The 16,468-nt window shown below is 39.1% G+C and overlaps 2 protein-coding genes across 2 annotated transcripts in view; both read left to right on the forward strand.

The window, feature by feature from the left end:
• The window catches only part of EPHX4 (epoxide hydrolase 4), a 16,370-nt gene extending 908 nt beyond the window's left edge, over window positions 1-15,462 (forward strand). Inside the window, exons 2-7 of the mRNA XM_031057862.1 lie at window positions 2,536-2,621; window positions 6,040-6,197; window positions 8,217-8,345; window positions 10,462-10,565; window positions 11,493-11,641; window positions 14,542-15,462. Coding sequence (XP_030913722.1) covers window positions 2,536-2,621; window positions 6,040-6,197; window positions 8,217-8,345; window positions 10,462-10,565; window positions 11,493-11,641; window positions 14,542-14,776 — 861 coding nt within the window. The 3' untranslated portion in view covers window positions 14,777-15,462. The remainder of the gene's footprint in view (window positions 1-2,535; window positions 2,622-6,039; window positions 6,198-8,216; window positions 8,346-10,461; window positions 10,566-11,492; window positions 11,642-14,541) is intronic.
• Window positions 15,463-15,771: 309 nt separating this feature from the next.
• LOC102044900 (AP2-interacting clathrin-endocytosis protein) overlaps window positions 15,772-16,468 on the forward strand; it is a 36,802-nt gene continuing 36,105 nt past the window's right edge. Inside the window, exons 1-3 of the mRNA XM_005422069.3 lie at window positions 15,772-15,919; window positions 16,077-16,207; window positions 16,296-16,459. Of these exons, the coding sequence (XP_005422126.2) occupies window positions 15,772-15,919; window positions 16,077-16,207; window positions 16,296-16,459 (443 nt within the window). The remainder of the gene's footprint in view (window positions 15,920-16,076; window positions 16,208-16,295; window positions 16,460-16,468) is intronic.

Consider the following 16,468-nt stretch of genomic DNA (forward strand, 5'->3'; position numbering starts at 1 on the left):
CGCGCCCAGCCCCTGCCTGCGCTGCCCCGGCGAGCGGTGCCGTGCCCGGCCCGACGGCGGGGCCTCAGGCCGGGAGGATCGGTGCCCGGCCAGCCCGGGTGCGGAGCCCTGGGTGGGCGCTGAGCAGTTCCTTGGCCCCGGCTATCCCGCAGCCACCGCTCCCTGCACCGCCTCTGCTCTCTGCTGTTTACGGTTTGCCCAGTTGCACCGGGGAGCTCGTTTCGTGCATCCCTGTTACAGGGAAAACGTAGAGCAAGAAGCTAATTGCTGTCCCTCAAGTTGTACAGTTTAAGCCACCAGTCAATTTCTGTACTTGTCTCAGGTCTCTGTGATTTGCTTCTTTACTGAATGCTCTAAATTAAGTTGTATTAGCTAGGCTTCTTTTGCAGCTATAGGTGAGCAGAGAATGCATAGCAGTTTTGTCAAGTGCTATTTTTCATAAAATAAGCATAAAGATCTCTGTTCCCAGGGTTCTGTGCAGATGGTTTTGTGCCAGGCAGTACTAATATAAATTAGTGAGCCTCAGTTTGTCATGATTTGCTTGTTTTCTTTTGCTAACATCATTAGGAGACATGTGTGGGCTTTTTACTCATATGACATGTTCTTTTTTTCCTGTACCACAAAGCAGTAAATGAACAGGCTGCTGGGGAAGTGAGAGGGGTATGACAGTAATAGAAGAGCATTTGGGGGCAAATCGAATTGCTGTCAATATGACAGTTGATCACTCATTTCAGGAAGTAAGAAACTCTTGCTGTTGGATAACAGCAGGTTAATGGATTACTTTCCAAACACATATATCCTACAAATCCATTCAGATTTCAATAAAACAGCCAGTGTTGGAAAAGGTGGCAACATCCTATGTCTGTTCTGGGGGTTGGAAAAAGGAAACAGCAGCAACTGAAAAAGTCCAGGATGGGCTTAGTTTGGGCCATGTGATATATAAACTGCTGCTGTAGAAGTGGGAATAGAATTTTCAGGAGTAAAGGGAGTTCCTTAAAAGCAACAAATAGATTAGAATAAAAACATGGAGGGTAAATCCCAAGAGAACACTGACTGAAAGAAACAGCATGGAGGAGGGCTTACCTATTACTCACTAAATGAGAAACTGTGGAAGAAGACTGAGAAACTTCTACTTTTTTAAATATAAAAGGATTAAAGGCAGAGTGATATGGAGAATGATACAGATGATGTAATGGCCCCAAAATTTACTAGGAATTTATTTTTACCTCTAGGGACTTCAAGTTCATTGGCATCCCAGAGATGAAATACCAGTGTAATTAGGGGCAAATAAGAAAAAGTCCCTATTATATCCAGAGCAAAAGTCTCTATTATATCCAGAGCAAATATTAAAAATCCAAATAGTTCCCTCTTCAGAGCCCTTTCAAGAATGAGGATGTAAGTTAATGGTTTTGGAGCTCGTTAGTGACTTACGAGTGTAAAGATATGTCAGAGCATTTGAAGCATCTTGGCAAGAAAACCTTTTTTCATGCATTTGTGATCCTTGCCCTGATATTAGCTCTTGATGTGTAGCAAAGGCATGGGGTTTTTCTTTTTTGAAATAGCAGAGATAGTGCAGGCTTTGACATTTGTTCAGGAGCTGTACAACCCTTCTTCCTGCAGTTTCTTTCACATGACTTCTAAACAGTATTTTGTGAGCTAACTCCCAACTTCTCTATCTACTTCTGTGTCAGAATTCAGTAAAACCTCTAGGTCATAATCACAGTTTATTTAAATTCTACTGGATTTGACCTTCAGTCAGTGCAAGCTTGTGTACATCCATTCACTTCAATAGCATTTCAGTGTTCAGCTTCTACAATAAGTAAGTTGCCTGCTTCTAATTCTCGTAAGACCCAATTCCTTAAAAGTTGCATCAGAAACTGACTATTGACACAGCAGAAAGAAGATTACAACATCAAAGCTTATTTTCTGAAGTCAGTCTGAATCCTAAAATGATAAAAACTAGCAAATATGTCTTGCTTTCTGGTTACTTAATTTTGATTGCTTTTGGTTGTTAAGAATCCACGTGGTCCTTTATCATGCCAGAATGCAATGTGATGGTTTTAAATAGTTGCATAATCTTACCAGCTAAGTGAAAGATTGGAAGTGCATTTACAGTATTCTGCATTTTAAAGTCTTTCATAAAGCACATGACTGGTGTCAGTGTGGAAGCAGTGTGCTTGCTGTGACAATAACCTGCATTTCCCAGTGGCTATGCCAGGCAGTGCTCTGTCAGAAGTGTTTGTGTGCTCAGGGCTGGGCTGGCACACAGGCACAGCCTGGCAGGCACTGGGGATGGTCCTTCCCGGAAGAAGCTGTGGTGGGTCTGCAGGGTGTGGGACACTCAGCATTGCCAGGGTGTAGCAGATACCTGATCTCAGAAGTAAAGAAGGCTTCAGCTTCAAAACTGATCATTTGATATTATTTTAGGTGCACTGTATTGTTTCTTAGAATATGGTCTGAAACCATCATTATTCTCAAATCCCAAAGCAGCAGTTCTATGCAGCAATAAACACACTTCTTTTTCTCTTCTTTTAGGATTCAGGGTTACGATTCCACTATGTGGCTGCTGGAGAAAGGGGCAAACCACTCATGTTGCTGCTTCATGGCTTTCCAGAATTCTGGTAAAACACCCTTCACCATTTTCTATTATAAAAGAGGCTGCATAAGATACCCAAGGATGAACACCTCTGCTTAAATATCCCCAGTGTGATCCCTTATATGCATTTATGAATACTAATGGCATGAAGTTTCAGTAGGCAATGAACCATTGAAACATTTTTTTAACTGCTGCATCCACAAAAAAAAAATTCCTTCAGACTAACACAAACCAACCATCTTTTTCATACTGTCAATCCATTTTTCCTCAGGTATGTACCCTTTCCTGCAAACTTTGTGAAGGAACTGCTAATTTTAAACAAATTTCCTGTTTGGATAGTACTTGTACTATATGGCTAAACATGAATTATAGCAGAGGGTGTTAAAATAAGGATCCATTACATGTTAAGTGCAATCAGGATTGCTCCATTTATTAAAAATACTACACATTAATTTTTAACTAGGGGAGGGGAAGAACTATGAGTTCTATAGGCTATTGTGCAGCCTAATTTCAGAATGCTACTCAGGGAAAAAGGTTCTATTATTAGTTCATCACAAGATGAATGATGAATCAAACCCAATCCTAAATGTTTGTTTATAACAATGAAAAGCAGTCATGTGTCCAATGATTTAACCAAATTACTCAGGCTGTCATTGTCAGGTTTAACTAGTGAAGCATGGCTTACAGAACTTGCACAGGAAAACCAGTAAGGGAAAAAGGGAGTAGTAATGCCAGAAGTACAGCAAGGTAAATGATCCTTTTCCTTACCAAACTCAGCTGTAGGGCTAGAGGCCACTGCTGGAGCTGTGATCTTCCAGTCTGTACTCAGGTCGTACCACGCTAAACTGACCCAAGTAGAAGAGAGGTCAGTTCTCTTCCCTCAGCAATTTCCCCTAGCTACTAATGCCCTTCAGGGTGGTGGGACAGAGACACATTTCTGATACGTTAAATTTTCAAAGAACATTATTCTAGTAATAAATTGCTATCTAAAATTATTAAAGCTGTAAACTTTGATTGAAAGGACAGTTAGATGGGTCAGTGCATATTCTCTTCAAACATTATGCATATCTTGCATAAAGCATATTCTAACACAGGCAATGAGACTACAGCTGATTTCCCCTATGGGGGAATAGTAATGGAGAAATTAGCATTTTATATACATATTCTACTGAGATTAGGTATATTATTTTTAAAAAGTAGAAAGTAATTCTTACAGTTTAGAATAGTGAGTCATGCTGTAAGTGGCAGCTACTAGATTGTATTGTCTGACCATTCAAAAGGGATGAATAAAAAACCTGTTATGTAGGTCACTGGGACCACCAAGAGTTTCTATCACTATTTTGAAAAAGAACACTATATGCTAATAGTCTGTAAACCAGTCATATTACCAATATTTGTGTTAGGTTATTCATTCACTCAGTGAGTTCTTTTTCATTCAGGAATAGTGATTGTTCCGAGAGCACAAGATAAAATAACCACAATTTAAGAGACATGTAAAGCAGCATCAAATTTGTATTGTTTGTCTAGGAAAACAAAAAGGATATTATCCACAATTACAGTTCTTAATTTTAATAAATCCTCTGCCTTCAAATGTCTCAAGGTTATAACTAGGACAAATATAACCAGACAATACTGACCACTAAGAGTGACAGAGAATGTCTGAAGGTGACAGATCACTAAAGAATGTGACATACCAGAGCCAATTAAGGTTTTAGATGCATAAGAACTTGAAAATCAATACATTGTGAAAGGTCAATAATAAAATACTTGAAACTGGACATAATGTGTTGAGGCAGCTGAGTACTTAAAAGTTGTGTGTGAGCTGCTACATTTTATACGACTTGCTCTTTAGAAAAAATATGATCAGAAAGTCTCAAAATAGATTCAACCTTATGAGCATAGAGGCATTCACAACATTTCCAAATTCTGCTTGCAAAGCAGCTGTCCAATATTTATATATCATATGGGATAAAAGGGTTTATTTGAATATAAAACCTACCCATTTGATAGGTCAGATATTTGGAGACTGATGGACTGTTGTGAAAACAGAGGATGAGAATAGCTTGTAGACATTTTCAGAAAACAAAAATAGATGATTTATGTATTTATGGGCCTGGTTCTTTCTTATTGAAGTATATAGAATAGCTGCAACAGTTACCATGGCAAATTCAGCTTCCAAGTCATTATATAACGCCTGTAAAAAATTCATTCCCAGAGATCTCAGCTAAACCTTGTCTTCACATTATATAGCACTGAATGAAAATGTTCCGACTGTTTTGTTTATATGAAAACAGATTCATACCACTGAGTGTTCCTGTAACCTTATTTAAGTTCAAAGTCCCTAATAGGCCGGAGGCAAAGGTAAAGTGGAAGAGCCCATGGTCTGATACAGATGTTGTTCGGATTAAGATAGAATTCTGTGCATCACACTTACAACCACTGATAATCCAAATGTTATATATCCTTTCTCTGAAACTGTTGAAACAAGCAGAAATAAAAGCTAAATCCTAGCACAGAGGGATGCAGTCACTGTTATATATGTCCAGAAGAATCCTGTTTTTCCTACATCTTTCTAGTACAGTGTAAGATAAGACTATGTCTGTCTTGGTACTGGCTATTCTAAAATTTATTTGGTTTCAATAACAGCTGAAGGACAGGTGGTTCTTGCAGGTTAAGACCCACCATTTTCTTTTTATTTTTGCTTCAAAACCCACATGCAGCCACTACATACAGTTACAGAGAGAGGAATAGCCCAGGCCTTTGCCTGAGTTCTTGCCTTTGTATGCCTTTTGATGTATGTAATGCTATCACTCTTTTCCATAGAAACACAAGGATGAAATACTTTGTCTAGTCACAACACATTGAGAGAGCCTGTTCTGCAACAGTTCTGGCAGAGAGACAGAGATGAAAGTGTACACAGGATAAATCCTATAAACTTCACCAAGATCATTTGTTATTAACTGGATTTCTTTCTTTGGTTTATTCAGCATATGAATTATCTGACATTCTTTTTCTGAATAGAAAAAAATTGAAAAACATGGCTGTGAGTAAGCCAGGGAGAAGAGAAGTTTTTCAGATCTTACTCATTTGATGCCACTATGGCTCCAAGGATAAAACAGAATAGTCCTCCCTGTGCCCTGGTTTATGCCTGCTTCCTTTGCAGCAAAGGGACTGTGCCAGACTCCAAGAATTGTTGAAAAACCCTGGCTCTGACCATGTTCCCTTTGTGGCAGCTGAACTTTTTTACTGGGGGATTCAAGACGGGAGCACAAAACTACTGCAGCCACAAAGGACCATCAGCACAGCACAGAAAGGAAAAAGAATCTCAACGCAAACAAAGCCATGCTAGTTTATCCTCAAATACTGGGTGCAAAAGCATTGTGTGAATTTTTGGTATGATACTGCTTGACCTTGTAACTCCAACTTTTTTTCCCCTTTGTTAGGTATTCTTGGCGCCATCAACTGCGGGAATTTAAAAGTGAATATCGAGTGGTGGCCCTGGATTTGAGAGGTTATGGAGAAACAGATGCTCCTCCTCACAAAGAAAATTACAAGTTAGATTGCCTGATAGCAGACATAAAGGATATTTTGGAATCTCTAGGTGCGTTACTAGAAGAAAAATCTACTTGACTCAAAAATTACTTAATTTTCTAGGAAAAGAAACCCATACAAAGATCTAGCACTGGATTTTTGTTTGGTTGGTTGGTTTTTTAATATATGCATTGCAGAGGTGTATAAATCTAAGGATACTAATATAATTTGGACAATTATAAATGAAGAAGTGTTGTTTTCTATTTACAATGTGTGTGTCTGTATAAGCAATATGTAAAGATGATTTTTTCATCAGGAATTTTGAAAAGAAAATTCCTATGTACTGTAAAACGCAGTACAAACCTATGGTTCCTTTCCTTAGGAAGTCTTTCCTCCTAATCACTTGCCTTAGTGGATAATATTCTGAGTTAGAGTCTTAAAGCACTTGCAGACCAAGGAATTTATATCAGATGACATTCTTCTTGCACAAACAAAACATAGTAAGTATTGTGGGCTTTACAGAGATGGTGAGAGTTCATCTGCTGTACTGGGAAAAAAAAACCTCCAAAAATGCTACCCTTTGCACAATACTACTCCTGTCAGTTCTGAAGAGCTGAATCACTCTGTCTTACACAACAGTGAGAGCAGAAGGGAGAACAAGGGGCACACTGCTCTCTGTGGCAAATACACAGGGTAAAGGTCTAGAGCTGAAGTGCAAAATTGGCCCCTCCAGCTCAGTTTGAAGTGTCCCTGTTTGGGTGATAAATTGTAACCCCTGGTGAAGGCTATTTCCCTTCCATATCAAGATCAACACAAGGGATTAGATTGTCATTCTCTGAGTAATTTTAATTCCCTGGATATTCTAGCCAAAGTAAAATAACTTACTGCATTTCATATGGAGAAATAATAAAGCAGTGATTCAAGTTCTGAGATTTGAATTTTGCTTTGCTTCTGATGTTTGAGTATTGGCAAAAGATTGGGCAGGCAGTCCTCACACAGTGTTGACATTTTCCAGCCTTTGCTGGTTGTGTTAATCTCCATGGTAATGCCATGGTTATGCTTGAGAAGTGCTCTCAGCATAATTCAATTTCAGAGGGATTTAAATGTTTTTGGGAAAATCACTTCAGAGCCTTATCTTTGTTTGTCCTAATCCCAAGTTAAATTCTTTTGGAGAACTTGATTATATCAAAAGTGCTCCTAAAGATTTCTATCCAAGAGGGTTTATAAGGCTCTTTGACAACTGTGTCCAAATTTATGTCAGAATTCTAAACATCTTGGCTTTTATACGTTTCATTTGTAGTCTGTTGCTCACCATTCCAGTCCTCAGTGAGGAGGATGATGGTACCTGACACTAGAGTATGTTGTTTTCCAGCGGTGGTTTAAGAAGGAGTGTTAGAGCTTTCAAAACACTTGGTCACTATCCTGCCCATGCCACTTCTATTGCTGCTAAAATACAATTTTTATTGATGGAAGAATAAGTATGTGAATGTCCAGAACTTACAAAATTTCCAACAAAACAGCATATGGAGAAAAGCTACAGGCCTCCTAAGTATATAAATGGGAGTGTTTACACATGCTTTATATATAGCTACTAAGTATAATGCCCACTTTTTGCATAATGATGCCCCTGAGTGCTTAGATAACCTCTCATATTCAGAGAAATACATTAGGATTATTTTTGTTCTGGAGGTGCTCAGGAGATTGCTCAGTCTTCTTGTCTGCAGTTTCAAATTCCAAACTCCCTAAACATGGCAAATGTACATGTGTTACAATGACTGCAGGCTGAAGTGTCTATCTGACCCTGCACTGGCCAAGATGCACACTGAGTGACTTCAGGGTGACATGGAGGTAGTAGAGTTAAAGTTTAATGAAGTCCAATTAAATACTTTGACATATTTGTACATTTTTGAACTATAACAGTGCCCTATTTTTTCTGACTGTTAGTAATGGAAATGGTGCAGTATTAAAGTTACATTAATGAATGTGCTGAACCACCTATTCAGCCCAATAATAATTTTATTGTATGAGCTGATTTCTGTGGATACAAATTCCTTTGAAATTAAAGCATGTGTCTGTGTTTATGTGGTAGGATACAACAAGTGTGTGTTGATTGGCCATGACTGGGGAGGAATGATTGCTTGGTTGGTGGCCATATGTTACCCTGAAATGGTGACTAAGCTGATTGTGGTTAATTTCCCTCATCCTTCTGTATTTACAGGTAAGTTTGACGGTAGTCTTTGTTAATCCAAAGTATCTGCATTTTGGTCATGATTGTGTTTGCTTTGAGAACCAACAGCCTGCCTCAGTAGATAAGTTCTATGGCTCTCACAGTCTGGACGGTATTTTATGAAGCAGTAAGATATCAAGTGTTTATTTGACTTCTGAAAATAAATTTATTGTAGGAAATGGGAATGCTTGCCACAAAAGTTTCAGATGTTTTTTTAATCCTTGAGGGTCCACAAACATAATTTTCAAACACATGAATCTGTTTTGTTGCACTTTATCACTGTTTATCACTGTTATATATATCAGGAAATAATTCCCAAAGAAGGATGTATATTGTATTACACTTTGGTAAAGGCCACACTGCATTATTAAATCTGCATAAGCCTGTCTTTGTATGAATGTGAATCAGACATTAGAATTACATCCTGATTTAGGTGACAAGTGACAATTTGTGATCTGATACAATATTCATTGGAAGAAGTCTTTCCAGGCTACTTAATAGATGCTCAGGAATATACCAGTACTTTGCTGAAGCAGGACTAGTTTCACTATTTGTTGTGTGATAGAGTTGAGTTTGTCTACTACCCAGAATTACAAAACATTTATAGGAATTATATCAACATTCAGTAATGAAAAGGAAAGTACTATCTCACTAACTTGAATTTTTTCAATTGCTGGCCTTACCCTATCTCCATTTAAAAAGTCACCCCATTTCCCCATAAATAGCTAAGAATATTCAGCAGAATTTTAATTTTCATTTCAACTGAATGTAAATCTGACCGTACACTGTGGGATCAGCCACAACATCCATATTTGTTGTTCTCACAGTGTTCTTGGGCACCTTTCTAAGATACTAAAGAACATTTTGCCAGGTGGTAAATCCACACTTACCCATGTAGAGCTCTGTTTTCCACACGAAAGCAAAAGATTTTGCAGTGTTTTCAATGAGACCAGGAGCGAGACTGTAGAGAAGATAATTGCATTTTATTATAGTATTTGTTTGCATATTTGTTGAACTACAAAAGCTGTACCTTAATGAATTCTCCCTACATCAAATTTATTCTACTTTGGATTAAAAGAAAACACACCATTTATAAACAGTATAGAAAAGTAAAGTGATCAGTGCTGACAATGGTCCATCAGGAAAAATATAATGGATAATGCAATTTAAGAATGTATAAGATATGAAACTTTAGAAGATAGGTAACACTTCAATTTCTGTTGGCTTAAAACCCATTTCTATTCACTGTCAGAATTAATATTTCAGAGAGATGTCCTGTGTTGGGAATGTGGTTTTTTGCATTCCTAAATTTGCACCTGTAAAGGAAAAGTTCTAGACTTCCTAGTACCTACACACATTGTCTGCTTGCTTTGAGGAAGTCAGGTATTTGAATGTCAATGTTGGCTCTTGAAACTCACTGGAGACACAGCTCTACAATTTAAAAATAAAACAGTCAATGCAAGTTGGTGATAGATAGATAGATAGATAGATAGATAGATAGATAGATAGATAGATATAGATAGATATAGATAGATAGAATTTTCTTTTGCTATATATGCTATGTCTTTAAAAATGACTGTAAAAATCTTTGAAAAGTGATTCTATGTAATCTTGATTACAGTTCTTGAAATTGCCAAATAGACACTGTTAGAAAAATTCTATACTTCAATGAATAGTAGTGATGCAGTTTTTAGGATGTCAGTGGATTATCATCTACAGATTTCTGTGCATCACATCATTGATGAGAGAAATACCTATTTATGCCTTTTATTCCATATCTGGAAAAAAAATGCTTTGGACTAGCTACACAAATAGATCTCTAAGTGAAAAATTACCATGCAATTAAACTCTCCAGTGCTGCTGTCCTCACCTAATCTTTGGCAAACTTTTATTTTGCTGGCTGTTTCTACTAACATTTATAAAAGAAGTACCTTTTAATGGCCACATCATATATTTACTCCTGAAACAATAATCATCTTTTGTCACACAGCATACTTTAATGTAGTATTTTTAAAACATTCCTTTAAGTTTAAAAATAGTAATATTACTAGTAATTTTGTTTGAGCCATCAGTTTTCATTTTTAATTCATGGACATTTTTGTTTCAGAATACATTCTACGACATCCATCACAATTGATTAAATCTGGTTACTACTTCTTTTTCCAAATGCCATGGTTTCCTGAATTCATGTTTACACTAAATGATTTCAAGGTGAGCAAAATGAATGCTCTTGTTTATGTATGTAACTGTGAGTAATGGAATAATTGCCACCTACATTGATCCCTTCTGGTGTAGTTATTACTGGAAAAAATATAGAGCCTTCTGACTTTTCTTCTTAAGCTTTATATAAAGTAGCATACAAGTACATAGAGCTTCTGAGATTAACTCTTACTTCTGCATTTCTGGGAGGTGCTGAGGGAGGTACTTTTAACCTCAGCACTGCAGTGCATTACTGCACCTAGACGGTCAGCTGGTTTCACTTGTGCCCGTACCAGTGGGACACCGCTGGTGCCTGGGGAGCTCCTGCTGACTTATCTGAAGTTCCTGTGTGCAGTGGGACATCCTCTTATCTCTCAGAGCCTGCCACAGGGCAGGCAGTGTGGGAGGCTGGGCATTGCATCCAGCCAGGTGATGAATTGTGCCCGAGAAGCCAAGGCCAGGCCTTGGTATAACCTTAAACGTGAGCAGGAGCCGATAGAAAAGGACAACAATGCGGGATACACCCTCCTACACACCAACAGCCCGAGCACAGCTCCCCGTGCTGCACATACAGGGCACAGCCAGCAGGGAGGCCAGGAATCCTCCTCCCTCCTGCTCTGCCACCTGCTGGGGTCCATCCCAAAAAAACCTACGGGCCGGCACTTGCCTGTCACAGGTAGCAGGGCAGGATGCAGTAACTTGGTAATACTGGTATTTCTCTGTACTTGATTCTTCTGGAATAAGTTCTACTAGAGATGTTTACCTTGTGCTTTACACATAGCTCTCTAAAAACTCATTTGAACCATTCATTGTACTTTGAACATAAATAGATTTTATAAATGTACATAAACAGATTTTAGAAAGATGTGTCCTGTTGAAGGAGACAAATCACATTTTCTAGCTATCTTACATAATAGTTTTTTCTTCTTGCTTTTGTAGGTTCTGAAAAGTTTATTTACCAGCCAGGCTACTGGAATTGGAAGAAAAGGCTGCAGATTAACTGCAGAGGATATTGAAGCTTATCTCTATGTCTTTTCACAACCTGGAGCATTAACAGGACCCATTAACCATTACAGAACTCTTTTCAGGTCAGTATAATATTCCCAAGCAAAGGAAAATATTCTAGAAAATCACCTGGAGCCCAAAGGTGTTACTGCTGCTCCTCTCCTGCCGCTGGACCAGGGGAAACCCCCAGGTGTGTTCCTGAAACCTCACCAGGTGGGCACAGGCCCAGTCAAGCAGTGAGAGGCCAGGTGTGTTCTGAGAGGTGTCCACACAAAACGGCAAAACAAGCAGAGTGCACGAAAGGAAAATCTTTGTTTCAAAATCTAAAAAAGCAATGACTCTTCTTCATTCACAGCCCCCATGGCAATCCCAAAAATCTGCCTCTACATAATACTTTAAAAATTAACACCAATTAATTGTTTGCATTACAATTCATATTATGATAATATCTATCAAGAGCTTATTATTATATAATACTACTAGATGATATGGCATCCAAGTATGCTACCCTTACTTGTAACTTTACAAGACCATATCTGGCACAATTTTATTGTGTTTAGGCTATCTCTGTTTTTCAGAAGGGTGGGAGAGGTTTTTTATAACTAAGCCTTAAACTAACCTAACTTGGTTTGGGTTTGGGGTTTTTTTGTTCCTTTATTGGTCTTAGCAGACTCACTTCATAGAGTAAAACAGAGATAGCATCATAATAGGAAATATTTTTGCAAGATTAATATTTATTTTCTCAAACAGCTTTCGAATGGTTTTAACTTTCCTGAAAGGAGTTGGCTTGGTCTTAGAGACAGACACCCCCTTTTTCACCCACCAAAAACAGGGCCAGAAGATCTTAACTCTGCATATATTCTACTTATAGCACTAACTTGGACTATATCAAGAAGAGTGGCATTGAATTTGGTTTTCCTTTGCCATCTCCAGTCTTCAGCAGTGATAAATGTCCTGCATGCTTCTCCAACAAAAGATCAGCTTCCCAATATCCTTTAAAACAGCAATTCCCTTCTTTCCCTAAACTCAGGCAGTAGATGTTTGAAGTAAAATAACTGTTCATTTTCCATGGTCCAAATTTACTGCCACCTTTCTGTGCCACTGTCAGGAGAGCAATCAGCAGGGAAAACACTGTGAGGGAAACAGGGAGCTGAGCTAGGTGCTGCCTTGTACAGGCTGAGACGGAACTGGAAGGAGAAAGCAGAAAGCTAACCCCAAGCATGGCTGACAGTGGGGAATAAATGAGGCAGCTGTGCTGGTAACAGTACACTTATTAAAGCTGTGCAGAGAGCAGCCGATGCCACCAGTGGGATATCCGAGGGCCACGGCGGCGCTGCCTGCCCGCCAGCGGCTCCCCCGTCCTGCAGCAGCCCCGGGCAGGGCTGATGAGGAGCTCAGAGGCCGCAGCGCCCCGAGCCCGGCTCGTTCCACCAGCAGCACCTCGCTCCAGTGCGTGTGCACATTAACCAGCTGCTCCTCTGACAACAGCAGTGACGTGCCTGTGACAGCTGAACTGCTCTGGGACTCACAGACAAATGGAGGAGTTGTGAACCTTTAAACTATTGTTTCAGGCCCTTTCAGACTCAAAAACACAGTGAAGTATCAGTTTTAAGTCAGAAAGTATCTTCATAGCTATTAATTCCTCCATGTGTTTTGTGTGTATGTTTGTGCATTGTTTGCTTTATTCTTCTAATGAAAGTACACCTGCACTGAATTCAGAGAATCTTATTTAGGTGCTGTCTGCCACAATGCAGCAGGCTTTGGACTGGAACAGAAAGATCAGTCACTCAGTTCTTGCCACCAGTTCTGAGGTCACACCTTATGGGATGGGAATTGTTAAATATGAAAACTGGATTGGAATTTTCCCTTTCTCTCATCTAAGTCATTAAGCAGCACCTGGATGCTAAGGACTTATATTCACCATAACTCCCAGTGGGCTGATACTGGTGACCTACGTTCTAAAGGGTTCCAACTCATTACTATCCACTTGGAGGTGCATTCTTCAGAGCCTAATTCTTCTGGAATGTTATTTCCAAAGAGAAAATAACCTACTTCCATCCATCACCAGAATGTCTTTTTATAAATAGCACAGTGGTCATTCCTTTCACTAGATATTAAATACAAACACTTTAAGAATAAATCCATAAAGTTTTTATATCATGCTTGGTAAGAAGCTGCAACTTGAATTTCTTCTGATACACCATTTATTTAGAAAATAGCATTAGTTCTCTTGTAACAATTAAGAAGTACTTCACTGTTTACAGAGAAACTGTGTAACAATGCTGAAAGTCTGAGTCTGTTTTTCAAAGACTAATATTTCACGAATTGAACTTCCCTTTCTAAATGAGAAATCTGTGCATTAATTGTTATTAAAGGCAATTTCTGGAAATTTCACGCATGATATAATTTCCCATATTCCAGACTGAACAGAAATATAATGCAATTCATGGGCAATGAAAAGTGACAAAAAAGCCTGTGAAAAAAAGCCTGTATAAAGCCTGATAGAGTTTACCTAAGTGAGGCTGCAAACCTTGCAAGGCACAAAACAGTAAACTGTACAGTGGGGAGAAAACACACATGTTAATAGTGAAGAGATCCAGGATACTGGAGTAAAAGGTGAAGAGATTAGTCTCAATGCACAGAATCAGATATTAGATTATCAGTTTTTAAAATTGGTACTATGAATAAGCTCTGGTTCAGTGGGTGAGGTCAGGCTGTTTGCAAAATGAGATTTAAATCCACTGGTAGAAAATGCCATTTTAAGAATTTTTGTAATCATCAATCAAAATGAAATTACTATCTAAAGTGATCTTTTATTAACATTTCTTGACTTTGCATGTAAGTAGAGAGGAAGAATGTCTTCAAAGTCTCATTTTATTTGTCTTACTTTAAACTAAGACGTCACCTTCTTTTTCTTGCTTTTTTTTACAGGTCTCTGTGTTTTATTAAACAAGACCTAACTAAGTGTGTTTTATTTTTCAAGCTGCCTGCCTCTGCAGAACCATGAAGTCATCATGCCAACCCTGCTGTTATGGGGAGAAAGAGATGCATTTATGGAAGTTGAGATGGCAGAAATTACAAGGATTTATGTTAAAAATCATTTCAGATTAACTATTTTGTCAGAAGCCAGTCATTGGCTCCAGCAGGATCAACCTGACATAGTGAACAAGTTGATATGGACCTTTCTTAAGGAAGAGACAAAAAGAAAAAGAGAATGACTGTTTGTACATGTTTTAAGGGGTCTAAATAAAAGCTCTTCGGATTTAAAACCTAATTGTTATCAGGGCCATATTTCCAGCCTGCCTTCTATTTTGAGCTCTGTTAGAGAAGTGTTTTCATTGTACTGTACATTTGGACACTAATCGTACAGCTAAAAGAAGTGAGTATGAGAATATATGATACCAACATTGGTTTTACCTGTATACTTGTATTTTGCACATAAAAACACCTGCCTTAAAATACATATGTATTTGTACAGAAAGAAAATCATGGAAAGTTGCTTGGTTTTGTTTTCTCCCTTGCTTTACAGTTGTAATGTGTGGTGCCTTTTACAAATTTATAACGAAACAATAGAGTGGTGCCATACTGAAGAAAGTCACAAGTTTTCATTCTAGATCTGCCTGAATTTTTAAAATGTATTTTACCATTAAACAGTAACTCTTTTTATCTATATTTTAGCATACTGAACGATTGAAACTTTTCTGGGTACGTTTCTAGTCTTCAAGTGAATAATGATCCGTATCTTGTTGTATTGTTGAATGCAGCTGCTTTGCGCAATGTGTTTTTCTTTCTTGACTAAAAAATGGGAAACCTGTACACTCCACATGTCTGAACAAGAACAATGGAAAATTAAGATATAACATGTATCAAATCCACCTCTGTCTAATAAAATGCAACTTACAAGCCTCCCTTTACTTTATCTGTCTTCCTATGGAGAGATTTGCTGAAGCTAAGAACTGAATTTGAATAGCTGAAGCGTCTGGTCTGGTATTCAGCCTGGACACTCATGCTATGATTGTTGACAATTTTTGAAAATAATGCCTCGTTGTTGGCATTATCCTTCCTATGTCAGCAACTACTGTTCTTGTCTCCAAGAACTGCTGCCAAGTTCCTGTGTTTATAGGAGGAAGAGACGCAATGAATATGGACACAAAGGGTAGAATTAACTTGCATGTGATGGCAGGGAAGAAGAAAAGACTGTATGCTAACTACAATGGGAAAAGAAGCAAAAATACGAGACCACGGGATAGGTGTCACGTGTCTGTCAGGTTTCCAAAGCCTCCCTCTCCACCTGCAAAGCAAGCACAGTGCCCTGGAATCAGAGGTGAACAAGAGCCCACTGAGGGAGGCATCAGGGCCAGGTGAGCCAGAACAACTGTCCCCACCAGAGTAGAACAGAGCTGGGAGATGCTGTGGAGTCCCAACACATCCCCACACTGCCAAGTGTGTCATCCCTTTGAAGCCACTGTGTCCCACTCGGTGTGGTTGCAGTGTAACCCTCAATGTAACCCTCGCCAGGGAAGACCAAGCAGTGCTGCCTGCCCAGCGCTAGCTCATGGCTGGAGACCTGCTCTCGTCCCCAAATCCCAGCAGAGTCTCCTCAGGATCACGACAGTGGTGTTATATTTGCTTCTTTCCATCCACCACTGGTACCTGCCTTTCAAGCATTTTCCCCTGAATACTTCCAGCATTTATGAACGTAAACGGTTATGTGCTTCTCTTACTTACACTATGAAGGTGGAAGGCTCTCCCTTGTCTCAGGAGGTGGCACAGAGAGGCTTCTATCGCCTGTGCAGCAGTTTTGCTGTGGCAAGACAGAGAGTGCTGGGGAGTAGGGATTTTCCTGCAGAGCACCGGCTACTCGGAAACCGCAGCCCGCCCCGCTTCCTTCCCCGCGGCAGGTGCACACG

This window comes from Geospiza fortis, unplaced genomic scaffold (genome assembly GCF_000277835.1).
Source record: "Geospiza fortis unplaced genomic scaffold, GeoFor_1.0 scaffold403, whole genome shotgun sequence".
NCBI classification, from domain to species: domain Eukaryota; kingdom Metazoa; phylum Chordata; class Aves; order Passeriformes; family Thraupidae; genus Geospiza; species Geospiza fortis.